Below are 14,365 nucleotides of genomic sequence, written 5' to 3' on the forward strand. Positions count from 1 at the left end.
GTTGTTGCTTGGAACCCGACCCGTGCAAGCCCGCCCGCCCGGCCGTCCGCGCGAGCGAGTGGCCGCCGCCGCCGCCGCCGACCAAAAAAGCCCAAGCACGCAACGAGCCTCGACCGGGCCAGACTTGCGCTGCTGCTGCTGCTGCTGCTGCTTGCTTGTGCTCGTTGCAAGAAGGAGCCCGCATGGACCGGACATTTGCACGAATGCCCGGTGCACACGACGGGATGAATCAGCAACCTACAGCAGGTGCGGCAGATGGCAGACCTTCTTAAATAAGGCGGTACCTTGGGCGTCGTCCAACGGTGAGCGAGAGCCAGCATGCAGGAGCTTTACCTCCAGGGATCCGGTGGTGGTGCTGGTGTCTGTTGCATGTGCGAGGTGCCGGTCGAGGTGCGAGTGAGTGGGCGCAAAGGTACGAGATGCCGCCATGTCCTCCCTTCACGCCCCGGCCAACGAGAGGTTTGCCCGCGTGCAGATTGTGCCCTGGTCATGCTCGTGCTCGTGCTCGGGGCCCGCCATGGCGTTGCGTTGCGTTGCGTTGCGTTGCGTCGAGCCGCCCTCGAGCAGTCCCGCGCTGGGCCATTCCGGGTACTCAACTCCCCCGGTCACCTCTCGTCCGTGATCCAGCATCAAGCGCTACTGTACTCCGGACACAAAGTACGAGTACGGGGCCGGTACTGCACTAGCGGGCACTCGACCGCCCCGGGGGATTGCGGTTGCGATACCACCAGGACCCCCCCCCGAGGCTCGCGAGCTCCGAAAGCGGGTGGCGGTGACGTCGTGGCGCCCACCGGGGGCCCGGTGGAATGTCCTCGGGTCCAGCTCATCAGTAGCGCCGGCCCCAGGGCGTGATTCACCTCAGCCGGTGAGTGTGTCGTGTGTCTGTCTGTCCGCCTGTCGTGTCGTCGGTCGCCCGTCGTCCGTTCAGTCATCCGACGGCGGTGGAGGCCGACCCGGCCGGCGACCGTCCGATGCTGCCACGGGGGAATTGAAGGGCGCCCGCAACCGAGCGCGCGCCCCAAGCGAGAGAGGCCACGGCTCAGATTATAGATGATAGCATGACCGACGGACGGCTTGCCGCGTGCCGTCCGGCAACAGCACGACGAAACGGTGCGGCCGCATCTACCCACCGAGGCGGCAGATGAAGTGCTGGCAGACGGGCGGGTGTACGGATACCTTGGACTTAATATTATCTACAGGAGTGCTGTCCGTCAGTCGAAGAGGGTTACTCGTCGCATTTTGTTGGGCAACGCGCCGCCGCACTGGCGGTCAAGTCCAACCATCCAAGCCTGGCAAGCCATGGGTGCGCCCCCCGGCCACTGTGTTCGTTCGTCAACTCGTCGTCAACTCGACGTCGCCGTCCGTCTGCCGCGCCGGCAACCCTTGCGCAGAGGGGGCCAGGCAAGGCAGGCATTGAAAATCTCCTGCCGTGGCACGCCCCCTACACGCGCCGCAGCCGCACCTCGCGAGACAAAATCGCTGCGGATCTCGTCCCATCGACGGGCCCGCGGGGAGGGGGGGGGGCTGCTGGCAGCACACTTAGGACTCAGGAGCTGGGCTTGCATGACGAGGCCCCGGAGCGGCGGCGGCGGCGATCCCGCCAAGCATGCCACTCAGCCCGCCCATGAAGCCACCACCGTCTGGTCTGAAAGGCACAGATAGTACTCCGCAGCGTGCAGTACCGCACTGTAGTCAGTACAATCCTCACAGCACGCCTCCGTACCGTCCTTGTCCTTATCTTGAGGGCCCTCTTTGCCCGTGGCTCAGGATGCCGTGACGGCGACGGGGTCCAGCCCGCGCCGAGTTTAGCAGCAGGTCAAGCATTGGCCGCGCCGTGTTCCAGGCTCGGGCGCTACGTATATGGTCCAGTAGTCACCCAACTGGCAAGCTCGGGCGGGAGCTGAGTTGAAGACATGACATGCTGGCCCCCGGCGGATGCGCGTCGACCCGCGATGGGCAAGGCCACGCGACCACCAAGGTCTCACCTTGCCGCGCAGCTGGGCCTCGTCTTTGGCCTCTGGCGCTGCGCTGGCGGCGCTGCGGGGCTCCATCGCGCCCGTCAGCCGCTGCTGAACGCTGAGGTGCCCGAGCACTTCTCACTGCTCAGGTGTGGTGCTGCGGGCCGGCCGGCAGAGGCTCGGCAGTTGGTGTGGAAGCGTCCCGTCTCGAATTTTGCCCACCGAAGCAGGGGGCCAGGCCGGAGACGGGAGTCGGCCGGCGCCTCATGGCCGTGTCGTGGCACATGTTTCTCACCTGTTTCGGCTGTCCGTCCCGGAGTGTCGCATTGCGCGGCCGCCGCATCGCTGCTGAACTTTCGCTCCTGCGCGTGCCGTCGCTTCCGGGAGAGCCAAGACTCCGGGATGACCGTCTCTCGTGGTCCGGGTTTATCAGTCACGCGTCGGTCTTCGTATTCGAGTCGCCGGCGAACGACCCTGGGTGTTGTCATCCGGTACGAGGAAGTGCAAGCACGGCATGAAAGGCTCATTTTCGCTCTGCTTCGTTGATGGGAGGAAAATGTCTTGGCGATGGGATTCAAACTCGTGAACAGGACGGACCGACAATTGCGAAGTTGTAGATGTCAAGGTTTGCTCTTCATGACACGGGACCGACACATGCCACGAACGCCACCCGCATAGATCAATGCACCAAGGGGCCGGCAACGCCAAACCAGAAGATGAAAAAAAGGACAGGTAACCTCCAATTGCTCTCCATGATCAATAAAAAAACGAGGTGCCTTGCGAGGGGACCCAAATCCACGAAGCAGCAATCGTCTTGAAGACGTGCTACCCTGCACAACGTGAGGAAAGCTGCAACCATCACCATCCGGACCCCAACATCAAGCGGGCGCCAGCTCCGCCAACAGAATGCATAAAATGCAAAAAAAACAAAGCTTGCCGTAACGAGGAATCGAACCTCGGTTTCCAGTGTTTCAACTGGGGTAGTCCACAAACTGATGTCCTAACCACTAGACGATTACGGCTAAACAAGCTTTGGGCATCTGCCACTTGACCACCATCCCCGAGAGGAGGTGGAAAAATGAAGACTTGCCGTAACGAGGAATCGAACCTCGGTTTCCAGTGTTTCAACTGGGTTGGTCCACAAACTGATGTCCTAACCACTAGACGATTACGGCTTATTGCGTCTTTGTTGAAGAACCGGGGGCTTATTTGTCCTTAAGTAGGTGTGGCTGTGGCTGTGGTGGGGCTGGCGTGCGCCCCGTGCGTGTGAGTGGTGGAGGGCCCTGCGTGGTGGTGTGTGGACCTGGATCCATCGCCTCGCTGTCACAAGCAATTGACCGTTGACAATGGAGAGGAGCCGGGCGCCATCGACAAGTTTCAAAGCAGCCGGGCGTCTCGTCTTTATACTGTGGCGCTCGGTGTTTGCTGTTAATAGTTTGCGCTGGCCGTCTTTTCTGCTTTCCAGATCCAGCGTATACTGTACTTCCGTGGATACAATGGTCCGCCTCGCGCGCACACTCGCCAGGCCTCACGCACTCACTCACTCACTCACTTCAACACCCCCTGGCCGCCTCCGCCCTCCCGCCCACGGCTTGCAGGCACCTTGCCTTTGGCGTCGCAACCGGCAACCTGCGCGACCCGTCCATGGCTAATGTCGCGTGCATAAATCCCCCCGTCCTGCTACCCCAGAGACGGAAGACGTTCCGCCGTGGTGGGCGCGATCCGCATGGATGCCTCGGCTGCGATGGGGACGCCACTGGAGCCAGACGGCACCACGCGCGGAACGCCCTCCGCTAGCTCCAAGTGCCCATGGGGAAGCCACCGGTACATATGGGTGTGCTCGAGCAGGCGCCGCGATGTCAGACCAGAAACGCGAGTCCTCATCCCGAGACCTGATACGAGGCCACGATGGAATCCTCTGGCGCAGACAAGGGCTTCTTTCAGAAGAAACCGGTCCTTCCGAACCAGTTTTACGACGATGCCTCGTTCCAGCGATGCTTCAAGTGTGAGTCGGCGTCGCCGGCTGGAGGCACTTACAAGCTGACGGGCTGACATCTCCTGCTAGTCTTCCTGCCCGCTAATGTGAGGGCCAAGAGCGAGGCCGACGTTGCCGCCCTGGGCCACGATGTCCTCACCGACCAGATTTTTGCGTGGGTTACCGATGCCGAACGTAATCAGCCGTACGTTCGAGGCAGCGGGCGCGATGTCTTTGGCCAGCGGGCTGGCGAGTTGATCTGCACCGAGGGATGGAGGGAACTCCAGAACTTTGGCATTACCAAAGGGTGGGCTTATCTCGGAAAGACCTAGAGTGCCTTAAAACACTAACAGGATGTCCAGATTGGTGGCTACTGGCTACGAAACTCCGTATGGAGCGTTCGCACGGCCTCTTCAGTTCCTCCGCTCGCACCTCTGGGTTGCTTCCTGTGCCAACGTCGGTTGCCCTTCTGCCATGCAGGATGGCGCCGCATGCCTGCTCAAGAAGCACCTCTCGAACCCCAAGCTCTCTGCTCAGCTGTCGTCTGAGCAGCGGAAGGTGTTTGAAGATGCCTACAAGCGACTTACGTCTCGAGACCCAGCTGTCGCCTGGACTAGCGGCCAGTGGATGACGGAGCGACCTGGAGGCAGCGACGTCTCCCGGACTGAGACGACTGCCGTTCATCAGCCCAGAAATGTCGGCCTTGCGTCCAAGCAGCAACAACTCCCGCTCGGACCCTGGAGCATCAACGGCTTCAAGTGGTTCTCCAGCGCAACCGACTCCCGCATGACGGTCCTGCTCGCACAGACCCAAAGTGGACTGTCCGCCTTCATGGCTCCCATGCGAAAGCACGATCCCACGGCTACAACCATGACGGGCCAGCCCCTTACCGACGGGGAGTGCCTCAACGGAGTGCAGATTTCGCGCCTCAAGAGCAAGTTTGGCACGCAGTCGCTTCCCACCGCAGAGCTTGTGCTGGAGGACATGCGCGGCTGGCTCGTCGGCCAAGAGGGCCGAGGTATCCACGAGATCACCGCCATTCTCAACTTGACGAGAATCCACTCGGCCATCAGCGCCGTCGGCAGCATCGGCCGTGGACTGGGCGTCGCGAGAGCTTACACGCTCGTGCGAGAGATCGGAGCTGGAAAGGGCGCACGCATCAGGCTGGTTCAGAGCTCCCTGCACATGCGAACCCTGGCCAAGATGACGGCAGAGTACCACGGCCTGATGCTTCTCAGTTTCTTCGCGTCGTACACTCTCGGAATCACGGAGCACCCCGGCGACAAGCCCGCTACGCCTGCCCTCGCTGCCCTCACACCCGATGCCAAGCTGGCTGAGCCGCTGTTGCGTGTGCTGACGCAACTCACCAAGGCCTACGTCTGCAAAGCTTCGATCCCGCTCATGTTTGCCTGCATGGAGGCTCTCGGCGGCGTGGGCTACCTGTGGAACGCCGAGGCCGAGTACATGAACCTCGGCCGCGTATTCCGCGACATGAGCGTCGGAGCCATCTGGGAGGGCACAACTGACGTGCTGTGCACGGACTTCGTCAGGGCGCTCAAGCATCCCAAGGGCGGCGCCGACTCCCTGGCGGCGTTGGAGGAGGTCATCAAGAAGGGGAGCGCGTTCCAGGGCAAGCTGCCAAAGCCGAGTGGCTGGGATCCCGTGTCGCAGTTCAACAAGCTCAAGGCGCGGTTCGGCGAGCCGCAGGCAGATCTCATGGGAGAGGGCAGGGAGCTCCTCTGGGGTGTGGCCGACAGTCTGGTCTCGGTGCTGCTGTATGTTGACGCCGCCACGGACGGCAACGCAGCGACTGCGGATATTTTGCATCGCTTCCTGGAAAGCAAGTTTGGCGTGGCGCGGACGCGGGGCAGTCCGAAGGAGGAACTGGACAAGGATCTGGCCATTGTGTATGGCACGGACGGAGTTGCGGCAAAGCTGTGATTCATTTCGGTCCTCTACGCATAGCAGTATCTACAGATTACTACGTCCAGTCGGATGTGTCATCCCATTTCTGTCCCCTGACCGTTCTACATACTACGTAACTGCAACTAGCCCTTGAGTCCCTGGCATGCTCTCTCGAGGTCCTTGGCCACGAACTGAACGATTGTGCAGTCCTTGGCAATGCCCTAGACCCTCTAGTCGGCTTTGCTCTAATCCAGGCAAGTATAAGGGTCCAGATCCCTCACCCGTTCAATGTCCTCGCAACGCGCCAACATCTACATACACTGCTCTCGATTTGGCGCATTCATTGATTCCAGGTTCGTGAATACAGCAACGAAACTAGAAGGCTTTCCTGATGGCTTCTGTCGCGGATGCATACTTGTTGTGTTCTGAGGAATGTGTCACCCTATTGTACTGTAATGTTTCGATGGAATGGGCGCCTCGGCGAGTGTCAAAACGAAGCCAATTACATGTATGGACGTCCTTACGCGCGGGCTTTGCAGTGCCTGCGCCTTGACAAGGAGAACGGCACGTGCCTGCCGCTGATGCTCGCTTCTGTCGCAGAGCACGTCGCGGGGCACCTTTCGGCCACGACAGGCTCGAGGACGCAAGCGCTGGGGTTGCTGGGGTTGCCCAGGAGGTGTCTCTTCGAAACGAAACGCCAGCAATGACCACCCTCTCCACTCAGTTCCTGAGGGGTTGCTGTGCAGGCGATACAAGCTGTTGACGCATCGCCATCTCAGCTATTTTTGATCTTATGCAGCGATAGAAGCTTAACTGTCTCCATGGTGTTCGCTCGGGCCTGTCCAAGTGAAGCGCGAGAGCATAAAAAGACTGGTCTGGGGCGTGGATTTTGAGTGCGGCATCACTACGATCCGGCATCGCTACAGCCCCAACACGGCAACACCCTTTTCAAGCCCAACGAGATGCGGCCTGTCTATGCTATTGCTGCTCTTCTCGTGCCGTCCGCCTCGGCTGATCTTCTTCTCGTGCCGTCCGTGTCGACGGGTCAAAGCCCCCGCCATGCCGATTGCAAGAACATCAGCAATCGATGCCACACTATAACTCCAAGTGTCGGACACGTGGTCCGAGCTATAACAGACGACGTCAAGGCCAAGCTTTCGGACACGGCAGTCTTTAAATCGGGTCAGCATATCGCCTGCTTCCAGCATGCATTCGGGCCAAACGGCAACTGCCTGTTCTTGGAGAATTGGCCCAAGGGAACACGCATTACTGGCGCCGAGGTCAAAGAGCTAGTCGGTGCTTTGTGGGAGGAATTAAGCACGTCCTCGGTTGGATGCGGCTGGGACGGACGTGTCCATTGCGGGAGATTTTGGAAAGAAACGTGGCCCCCGGGAGCAGTACTCAAGATCGACTACGTCACCAATTCATGCGAAGGGATCTGCTAGAGCCTGGGATATTGAGGTGGCGATCGGCCATGGCAGAGCCAGGTCGGGCGGATCTTCTTTGCAAGAGTCCTTTGATTATCTCGGGACCGAATATGCTACACTTGAAATTGAAAAAAAAAAATTGAAGTAGCGCCTAAAGATATGAGCCTGCAGAACCTCTGGTGCGAAACGAGGCGCGAGACCTGGAAACGGGGCGATACTGCTGTTTGCGGTGGGTTGGCAGGAGCGGAGGCAGAGGAATCACTGGCCTCGCCAGAAGGCGTGGATGACAGTTGCGACGTGGCGGGAGAGACGGTCGGTGAGAGAATCAAGATGAGAAGATTCAGAGGGAATTACCGGTAGTGACGGGCCGCACGGGGACGACACTCTGGGCTCTGGCCATCATGATGTCCGCCCGCGTTGCGGTCATGGTGGTGCCCGAGGTGCCCAGGTGCCCAGGTGGTCTACTATTAGTGCACACCATTCACTGAAGGAACGGGCCTAGGTTTGGGGCATCCATCCCGTGTAGGGCAGCTCCATGGGCACCCCGCATTGTGGCCTCAGCGCCGCAGGCACCGCACCGCAGGCCCGTCACCTCGCCGTCTCCGGCGGTGGGCCTCGAGCCCGATTGATGCCCTGAACGCCGCAACTGGCCGCGCCGTGCGCTCCCGCTCCATCTGCGCCCCAGCGTCCCTCCATCTCCAGCTCCAGGGCGGCTAGCCTGGGCGCCCGGCAAGTTAGTCATTCTTGCGTCCGCCCCTGGTCGTCATTGCTTGCCCAGGCGGATACTTGACCTCTTCAGGCCAGAGGAAGCGCATGCGTCGCCTCCAATTGACGACGGGACCACCAAATTCACGATTCTCTCAGCCCGCCCAACGACGCCCGCGTGCAATCCTTCACGGTGATAGCACCCGCGGAACAGACCGAGGACCCTGGGGCCGAGATCCTTTCTGCACGGCGCCGACCGAGTCCGACGGCTGACACTGACGAGCCGCGAGACGATATAAGTGCAGAGCTCGCGTGAACCTGCCTGCAGGCTCTCCCCAATCTGTCCGCTGCCACGCCCACGCCCACGCCCACATCCCCCCCGGTCGTGTCTCTGTACCACAGCAGCCGCCCATCATGGCCATGCCCAATGACGTATGGGAGGAAATCTCCCAGGACATTCCCTCCGCCACGGACCCCTTCGTCCAGCAGTACCTCGCCGGCCGCGCCAACCTCATCGACCAGGAGAAGACGACGCGCTCCGACGCCTCGTTCCGCAAGTCTCTGTCGCCCATCGCCCGGCGGGCCTGCGCCATCGTCGACCGCATCCGCGACCATGAGCACCGCACCGTCTGGACCCCGGACGTCGAGGAGGACATGGCCCAGGCGAGCGAGCAGTGCGTCTTCCCGGGCATGATGTTCATGATGGCCAAGGAGCGCATGGAGAGCACCAGGCTGTGGAAGATTGTTCGCACCATGCCCAAAGGCTGCCTCCTGCACGCCCACATGGACGCCATGGTCGAGTTTGACTACCTGCTCGACGAGCTCATGAAGCTACCCGGCATGCACATGGCCAGCGACCAGCCCTTGACCACCAAGGACGCCCGCGAGACCGCCGCGCTCAACTTCAGGTACCGCGCAAAGGAAAACGCCGAGGGCTCCGTCTGGGACGGCGGCTACTCTCCCAACACCTTCATCCGCCTTACCAAAGTAGCCGACGAGTTCCCCGACGGAGGGCGCCCGGGCTTCCTCAAATGGCTCAAGAGCCGCTGCACGCTCTCCCTCGACGACAGCCACCAGCAACACCACGGCATCGACGCCATCTGGAAAAAGTTTGCCAAGTGCTTCGTCGTCGTCGCCACCATAATTCACTATGAGCCCATGTTCCGCTCATATCTGCGCCAGCTCATGAAGCTGCTCAAAGCGGATGGCGTCAACTGGGCTGAGCTGAGGTACGTAGGCCGACAAGAGGAGCTTGTGTTGCACTCGTGATTCCTAACCGTGCATAGATTCACCTGGCCGCTCGACTACTGCCGAGACCAGCAAGAGACGCCCGAGCAGGACTACAGCCACATGTTCCAGGTGATCGAGCAGGAGGTCAAGCGCTTCAAGGCCTCCCCAGAGGGCCAGGGCTTCTGGGGCATCACGACCATCTGGACGACGCTGCGCAGCGTGTCGACCAGACCCATGATTGAAAACATGGACCACTGCATCACGACGAAGATGGAGTTTCCCCACCTGATTGCCGGCTACGATGTCGTCGGCCCGGAGGACTTTGGCAGGCCGCTGGTCGACCTGCTCCCCGAGCTGTTCTGGTTCCGCAAGCAGTGCTCGCAGGAAGGCGTCAACATCCCCTTCTTCTTCCACGCGGGCGAGACGCTCGGCGACGGCTCGGGCACCGACCAGAACCTGTACGATGCCATCCTGCTAGGCACGCGGCGCATCGGGCACGGCTTCAGCCTGTTCAAGCACCCGCTGCTCATCGACATGGTCAAGGAGAAGCGCATCCTCATCGAGTCGTGCCCCATCTCCAACGAGGTGCTGCGCCTGTGCGGCTCCGTCACGGCGCACCCGCTGCCCGCCCTGCTCGCCCGCGGCGTTGCCTGCTGCCTCTGCAACGACGACCCCGCCATGCTGGGCCAGGACACGGCCGGCATGTCCCACGACTTCTGGCAGGCGCTGCAGGGCTGGGACAACCTCGGGCTCGCCGGCCTGGGCAGCCTGGCGGAGAACAGCGTCCGCTGGGCGGCGTTCGAGGACGAGGACGCCGCGGCCTGGGTCAAGGGCGTGCGTGAGGCGAGCGTCGGGGGCGGCCTCAAGGCGCAGCGCATGAAGGAGTGGCAGGTCGAGTGGGAAAAGTTTTGCCTCTGGATCGTGACCGAGTTCGGTGACGAGTTCGACCCGGAGGGCGAGGAGGCAGAGGCCCAGGTTGCTGCCTAGAGCGCCGTTCGGCTGCGCGTTGCGGGCAGATGGGCAGGCAGGGCGGCGGCACATGTTTGTTCAACACATGGTCTGAAGTAGCACGACGTGATATGGAGCAAAAGGGTATACATATACAGCGATGCCGCCGCGGTAGTAGCAGCAGCTGCATATTCAACACCTCACAGCTTGGGGGAAGCGAGCGGGCTGGCTTACACGCGTGCGTGGGTACGTGCAGAAATAGGGCCGCAGACGGGCATCGCCAGATACGACCCCCCTGATCGAAGGCGAGTTAGAAAAACACGATCTAGACGTGCCGTATCTAGAAGGACGGGTACCTTCCATGTTGCATCGAACGCCAAAGTGAGATGGTCTCGCTAACGTGAGATTGGACCGACACGACAGCCCGGGGGGAAGAAACAGAAGGGTGGGCTTATTATTAGTGTCGCCGCCGTCGCTGCTGGTAGTGGTTGTTACTACTACCGCTGCTGCTGCTGCTGATGCTGATGCTCAGCCTGCCCGCCGCCGCCCCAGCCCTTACCTTACACCTTATATATACATACACCTCTGGGGGGTTCGAACGGACCCCCGGCCCCCCCAACCCCCATGGCTGCTTATGTACCTCTGGCGATGCAACGAACGTCGATGCCGGGAGGGGGTCCCCCTTCGCAGAGCCTCAGCCCGCCCAAACATGGCCTCCCCCGGTTCGATCCCCGGGGCCCGGGGCCGTTGACGCGCCTCGTCTCGCGGCCCAACAGCAAGGTCCCATGCTTGCCCACCCTCACGCCACGCCGCACGAACAACTCATATTTCATGTTTTATCCCACAAAGAAGAATTGTGAACTTGTTTGCATTGTTGCAGATATTCGAGAATAAGAAAGTGCTATAAAATGGGGGGTATTTAGGGGGAAATCCAGAAAAGCAAAAGCAAAGCAGAAACAGGTTAGTAGGTTGTTAGATCCGTATACGCCACAACGCCGGCTTGAAATCAAGCTTTCTCATGCCTTTTTTTAAAAGCCGTAAACTCCCCGTTGAATGACTTGTTGCCGTTTGTTTCCCTGCACATCTTTGTGTCCTCTCCCCTCCTGTTACCTGGTCTCGTTACCCGTTCCTGTAACCCGGTACGCCGCCCGGGCATGCCTATCCGAACTAAGCACGAACATCACATCGACTGGCACACAGTGACCAGCCACTGGTTCAGGCGCAGAGGCTGCATCTCAATGTGGTCGCTGTGGTCGATGGCCTCGTTGAGGTTGGCGCGGCTAAAATCGTAACGGCCAAGGGCCGTGGCCACCAGGCGCTGGTAGTAGGCGGCGCGGTCCGTGTCGCCGTTGTGGGCGTGGTATGCGACGAGTTGGCGAAGCTCAGACACGGAGCGCACCTGGTGGTTGAATACGACTGCCTCGTCGTCAGTCAGACGTCGGCTAGGGAAGGGGGAACACAGGCTGGACTACCATTGCGGGCCATGCTGCAGGTGTCGACGAGCTCGCGCACCGTCATGCGGTCGCCGCGCATGGTAAACTCGTGCGGCCAGCGCTCGGGGCCGAGATCGACGGCGGCGACGACAAAGCGGGCCACGTCGTAAATGCTCGACATGCAAACGCGGACGGAGCGGCCCTTGGGATCGCGATCCGGGTACTCGGCGGTCGCGCTCGAGATGTCGACGAGAAAGTCGGCTGGGCGGTCGGCGGCGGCGTTCCGCCCGGCCTCGAAATAGCCCAGCCCGCACGGATGCAGCCGCTCCATGAACATGCCGCACGAGAAGACCGTGTAGCGCATCCGCGACTGGGAGGCCAGCTGGCGCAGCAAGGCGAGGCAGTTGGCTGAGGCGCGATCCGTGGGAAGCGCGCAGTGGGAGGAGTCGGATGAAGATGAGGATGACGAGGACGAAGATGGCCGGCGAGACAAGCTCCCCTCGAACTCGGCGGGCACAAAGGTGCGCACGCGGCTGCGCGCGGCGGCCTGGATGAGGTTCATCTGTGGGCGGCCCGTCACCGTCGACAGGACCAGGTCGACGCCCTGCAGCGCAAACGCGAGGCTCGCCAGGTCGCCATAGTCGACTACCTGGACAGCGATGCCGAAAGGCTGGAACTCGGGCCTGGCCTAGTGGAGGTCAGTGAATCCCGCATACGCGCCATCAAGCGATACGAACTACAAAACTGTTGGGCTGCAGGGGCGCCTCGAGGCTCAGAGGAGGGGGAAGGCCGGGAGGCGGGGGAGGGAGACGCACAAAGCGGGAGAGCACGACGACGTTGTAGGCGTTTGCCGCCTGCGAGAGCTGTGACGCCAGCAGGTATCCCAGGCCGCCTCCGCCAGCAACGGCGATTCGCATCATGGCGGGGGGGCGCGGCGGCGGGTGCGCACCATGGGGAGACTGCCAGGGATGGTGCCTTTGGTCGTTGATGCGCTGCGTCTGCCCGTCTGCCCGTCCGTCCTTCTGTCCGTCGTGTCGCTCGAGCGTCGGGTATGGTGCCAGGTGTTTCTGCGTCTGCCCGTCTGTCTGTTCTGTCCGTCCGCGCGCCCGACTCTCTTTTTTCTGCGCCTGTCCGTTGGCCGGCACCGACCAGAGGAACAATCGCAATTCAGGACCCGATGGTTGATGCCTGCCGTGCGCTGTTTTCGCTGCTGCTCGCAAGCCTGCCGACGCAGAAAAAAAAAGAGGGCGAGCAGAAAATCGAGCGGGAGCGAGTGAGAGAAACAGAGTCGTGTGCTTCCGGGCCGAGAAACAAGACACACACACGCCCACGAGACGAGCAAACGTCAAGCATGTATAGATTTATATATAAAACGGCCCGCGGGGCGAGGGACGGAGGGACCCCCCTCGGTCAAGGTGTCCCTCCCCCCCCATGCCCCCATGTCTGCCGCGTCGACTCGACGTTGCATTCGACAGCACTAAGCAAATTACCGGCGAATGCGCAAAACGGTTCGAGCATGGCATGGCATGGCATGGCGTGGCATGTCATGTCGTGACATGGCGGGCGCAGGGCAGGTCGACAAGGCCGGGCGGCTCCTTCTTCCTGGTTCTGTGCTGTTGCTTGCCCTGGCTGTATTCCGTAGCTGCCTTACCTTGATCCTCGATCAAAGTGCAGAGTACGTTGCTGTACATGCCGCTCTCGCCGCGTTTCGCATCTGGCCGAGGTACCTGTTTGGCCCGGTACCTGGTCCTGCCCTCTCCTGCCTTCAACGCCCGTCTCTCCTGCCCTCTCTCGCTCCTTGCTCCTTGCTCGTTGCTCCTTCCCCGTCGTGTGATTCAGTCGCTCCTTCCTTTGCCGTCCCTCCGTGTCTCCACCGAGCTGCCAACACGTCTCCTCCTCGTCGTCTCCTTGAGGTATGTCCTCCGCAGCCTCCCGCCTTCGCCTTCGGCAGCTCCTCTTTTTCCTTGCCTCGCCTCCTCCTCCCGCTGCTCCTCTCCCTCCTCCACCACAAGACTCGCAATCACCCGTGGATATGGAGACACCCACACCCCGGCCCATATCCTGCACTACCCGCTGCAGCACCTGCCGCACCACCCCGATGCCATGCGTGTCCCACCACCCCCGTCGTTCCCGGCTCGTCTGTGCCCTCGGCCCACGCCTTGGTCCGACTGCCTTGCCTTGCAGCCTCCATCGCGACCTCGGGATCTCGAACTTGCTCCCCATCCATGCCGTCCTATCCTGCCTTGCAGCGCCACCTTCGATAAGCGGTCGGCTGTTCCTGCCGATGAAGACAAGGCGATGCAAGACAGCTCGAAACGAGACAAGACAGGACGGGCCCTCCACCCCTGGTTGGGGCCCGCCCGCTAACGAGACTAGGTAGCTGGGGCCGCCGCCGCCATCGATCCAGACTTAGGCGCAACACAGCACCGTGGCGCGCCTCCAGCGGTCGGTCTAGGGACGGGCCAGGGCACCGCGCGATGTGGCTTTTCTTTCCCCCTTGCTCCATCTCCCCATCTTGCCCCCCTCCCCCACTCGTGGGACCACACACTGTTCCGCACCCTCAGGTGCGCGCGAGGGGCCCGAGGCGCGCTAACTCACTGCAGTACCAAGGCCAAAGCCGAGCAGGAGAGACACACATGCATGTCGCGCTGGCTTTCTGCACGCGATAACAGGCTCGCGGCTCAAGACGCGGCTCTTCAGCCCGTCATCACCTGCCGACGAATCGGCGCGGAGAGCTCGCCTTGTCGTTCCGGCGCACACGCTTGGTCAGCACGTATTTGGTCC

The 14,365-nt window shown here is 61.5% G+C and overlaps 3 protein-coding genes and 2 non-coding genes across 5 annotated transcripts; 2 read left to right on the forward strand and 3 right to left on the reverse strand.

Annotated features, from left to right (window-relative positions):
- Window positions 1-2,892: 2,892 nt before the first annotated feature.
- Window positions 2,893-2,980, reverse strand: PLICBS_004871. Its single transcript has one exon. It is a non-coding gene; the product is annotated as a tRNA-His (tRNA).
- A 65-nt stretch (window positions 2,981-3,045) lies between these two features.
- On the reverse strand, window positions 3,046-3,133 carry PLICBS_004872. The gene has a single exon. It is a non-coding gene; the product is annotated as a tRNA-His (tRNA).
- Window positions 3,134-3,866: 733 nt separating this feature from the next.
- On the forward strand, window positions 3,867-5,874 carry PLICBS_004873 (uncharacterized protein; the record flags this gene model as incomplete). The annotated part of the gene is made up of 3 exons (XM_018325749.1): window positions 3,867-3,963; window positions 4,024-4,240; window positions 4,296-5,874. The coding sequence occupies 3 exons, from the start codon at window positions 3,867-3,869 to the stop codon at window positions 5,872-5,874; spliced, it is 1,893 nt and encodes a 630-aa protein (XP_018175501.1).
- Window positions 5,875-8,384: 2,510 nt separating this feature from the next.
- Window positions 8,385-10,187, forward strand: PLICBS_004874 (uncharacterized protein; the record flags this gene model as incomplete). Its single annotated transcript, XM_018325748.1, has 2 exons — window positions 8,385-9,199; window positions 9,257-10,187. 2 exons carry the CDS (start codon window positions 8,385-8,387, stop codon window positions 10,185-10,187), a joined length of 1,746 nt encoding a protein of 581 aa, XP_018175500.1.
- A 1,141-nt stretch (window positions 10,188-11,328) lies between these two features.
- On the reverse strand, window positions 11,329-12,501 carry PLICBS_004875 (uncharacterized protein; the record flags this gene model as incomplete). The annotated part of the gene is made up of 3 exons (XM_065600612.1): window positions 11,329-11,564; window positions 11,621-12,269; window positions 12,397-12,501. The coding sequence occupies 3 exons, from the start codon at window positions 12,499-12,501 to the stop codon at window positions 11,329-11,331; spliced, it is 990 nt and encodes a 329-aa protein (XP_065456684.1).
- Between the last annotated feature and the right edge of the window lie 1,864 nt (window positions 12,502-14,365).

Source organism: Purpureocillium lilacinum (assembly GCF_023168085.1).
Source record: "Purpureocillium lilacinum CBS 284.36 DNA, scaffold_3, whole genome shotgun sequence".
Lineage (NCBI taxonomy): Eukaryota > Fungi > Ascomycota > Sordariomycetes > Hypocreales > Ophiocordycipitaceae > Purpureocillium > Purpureocillium lilacinum.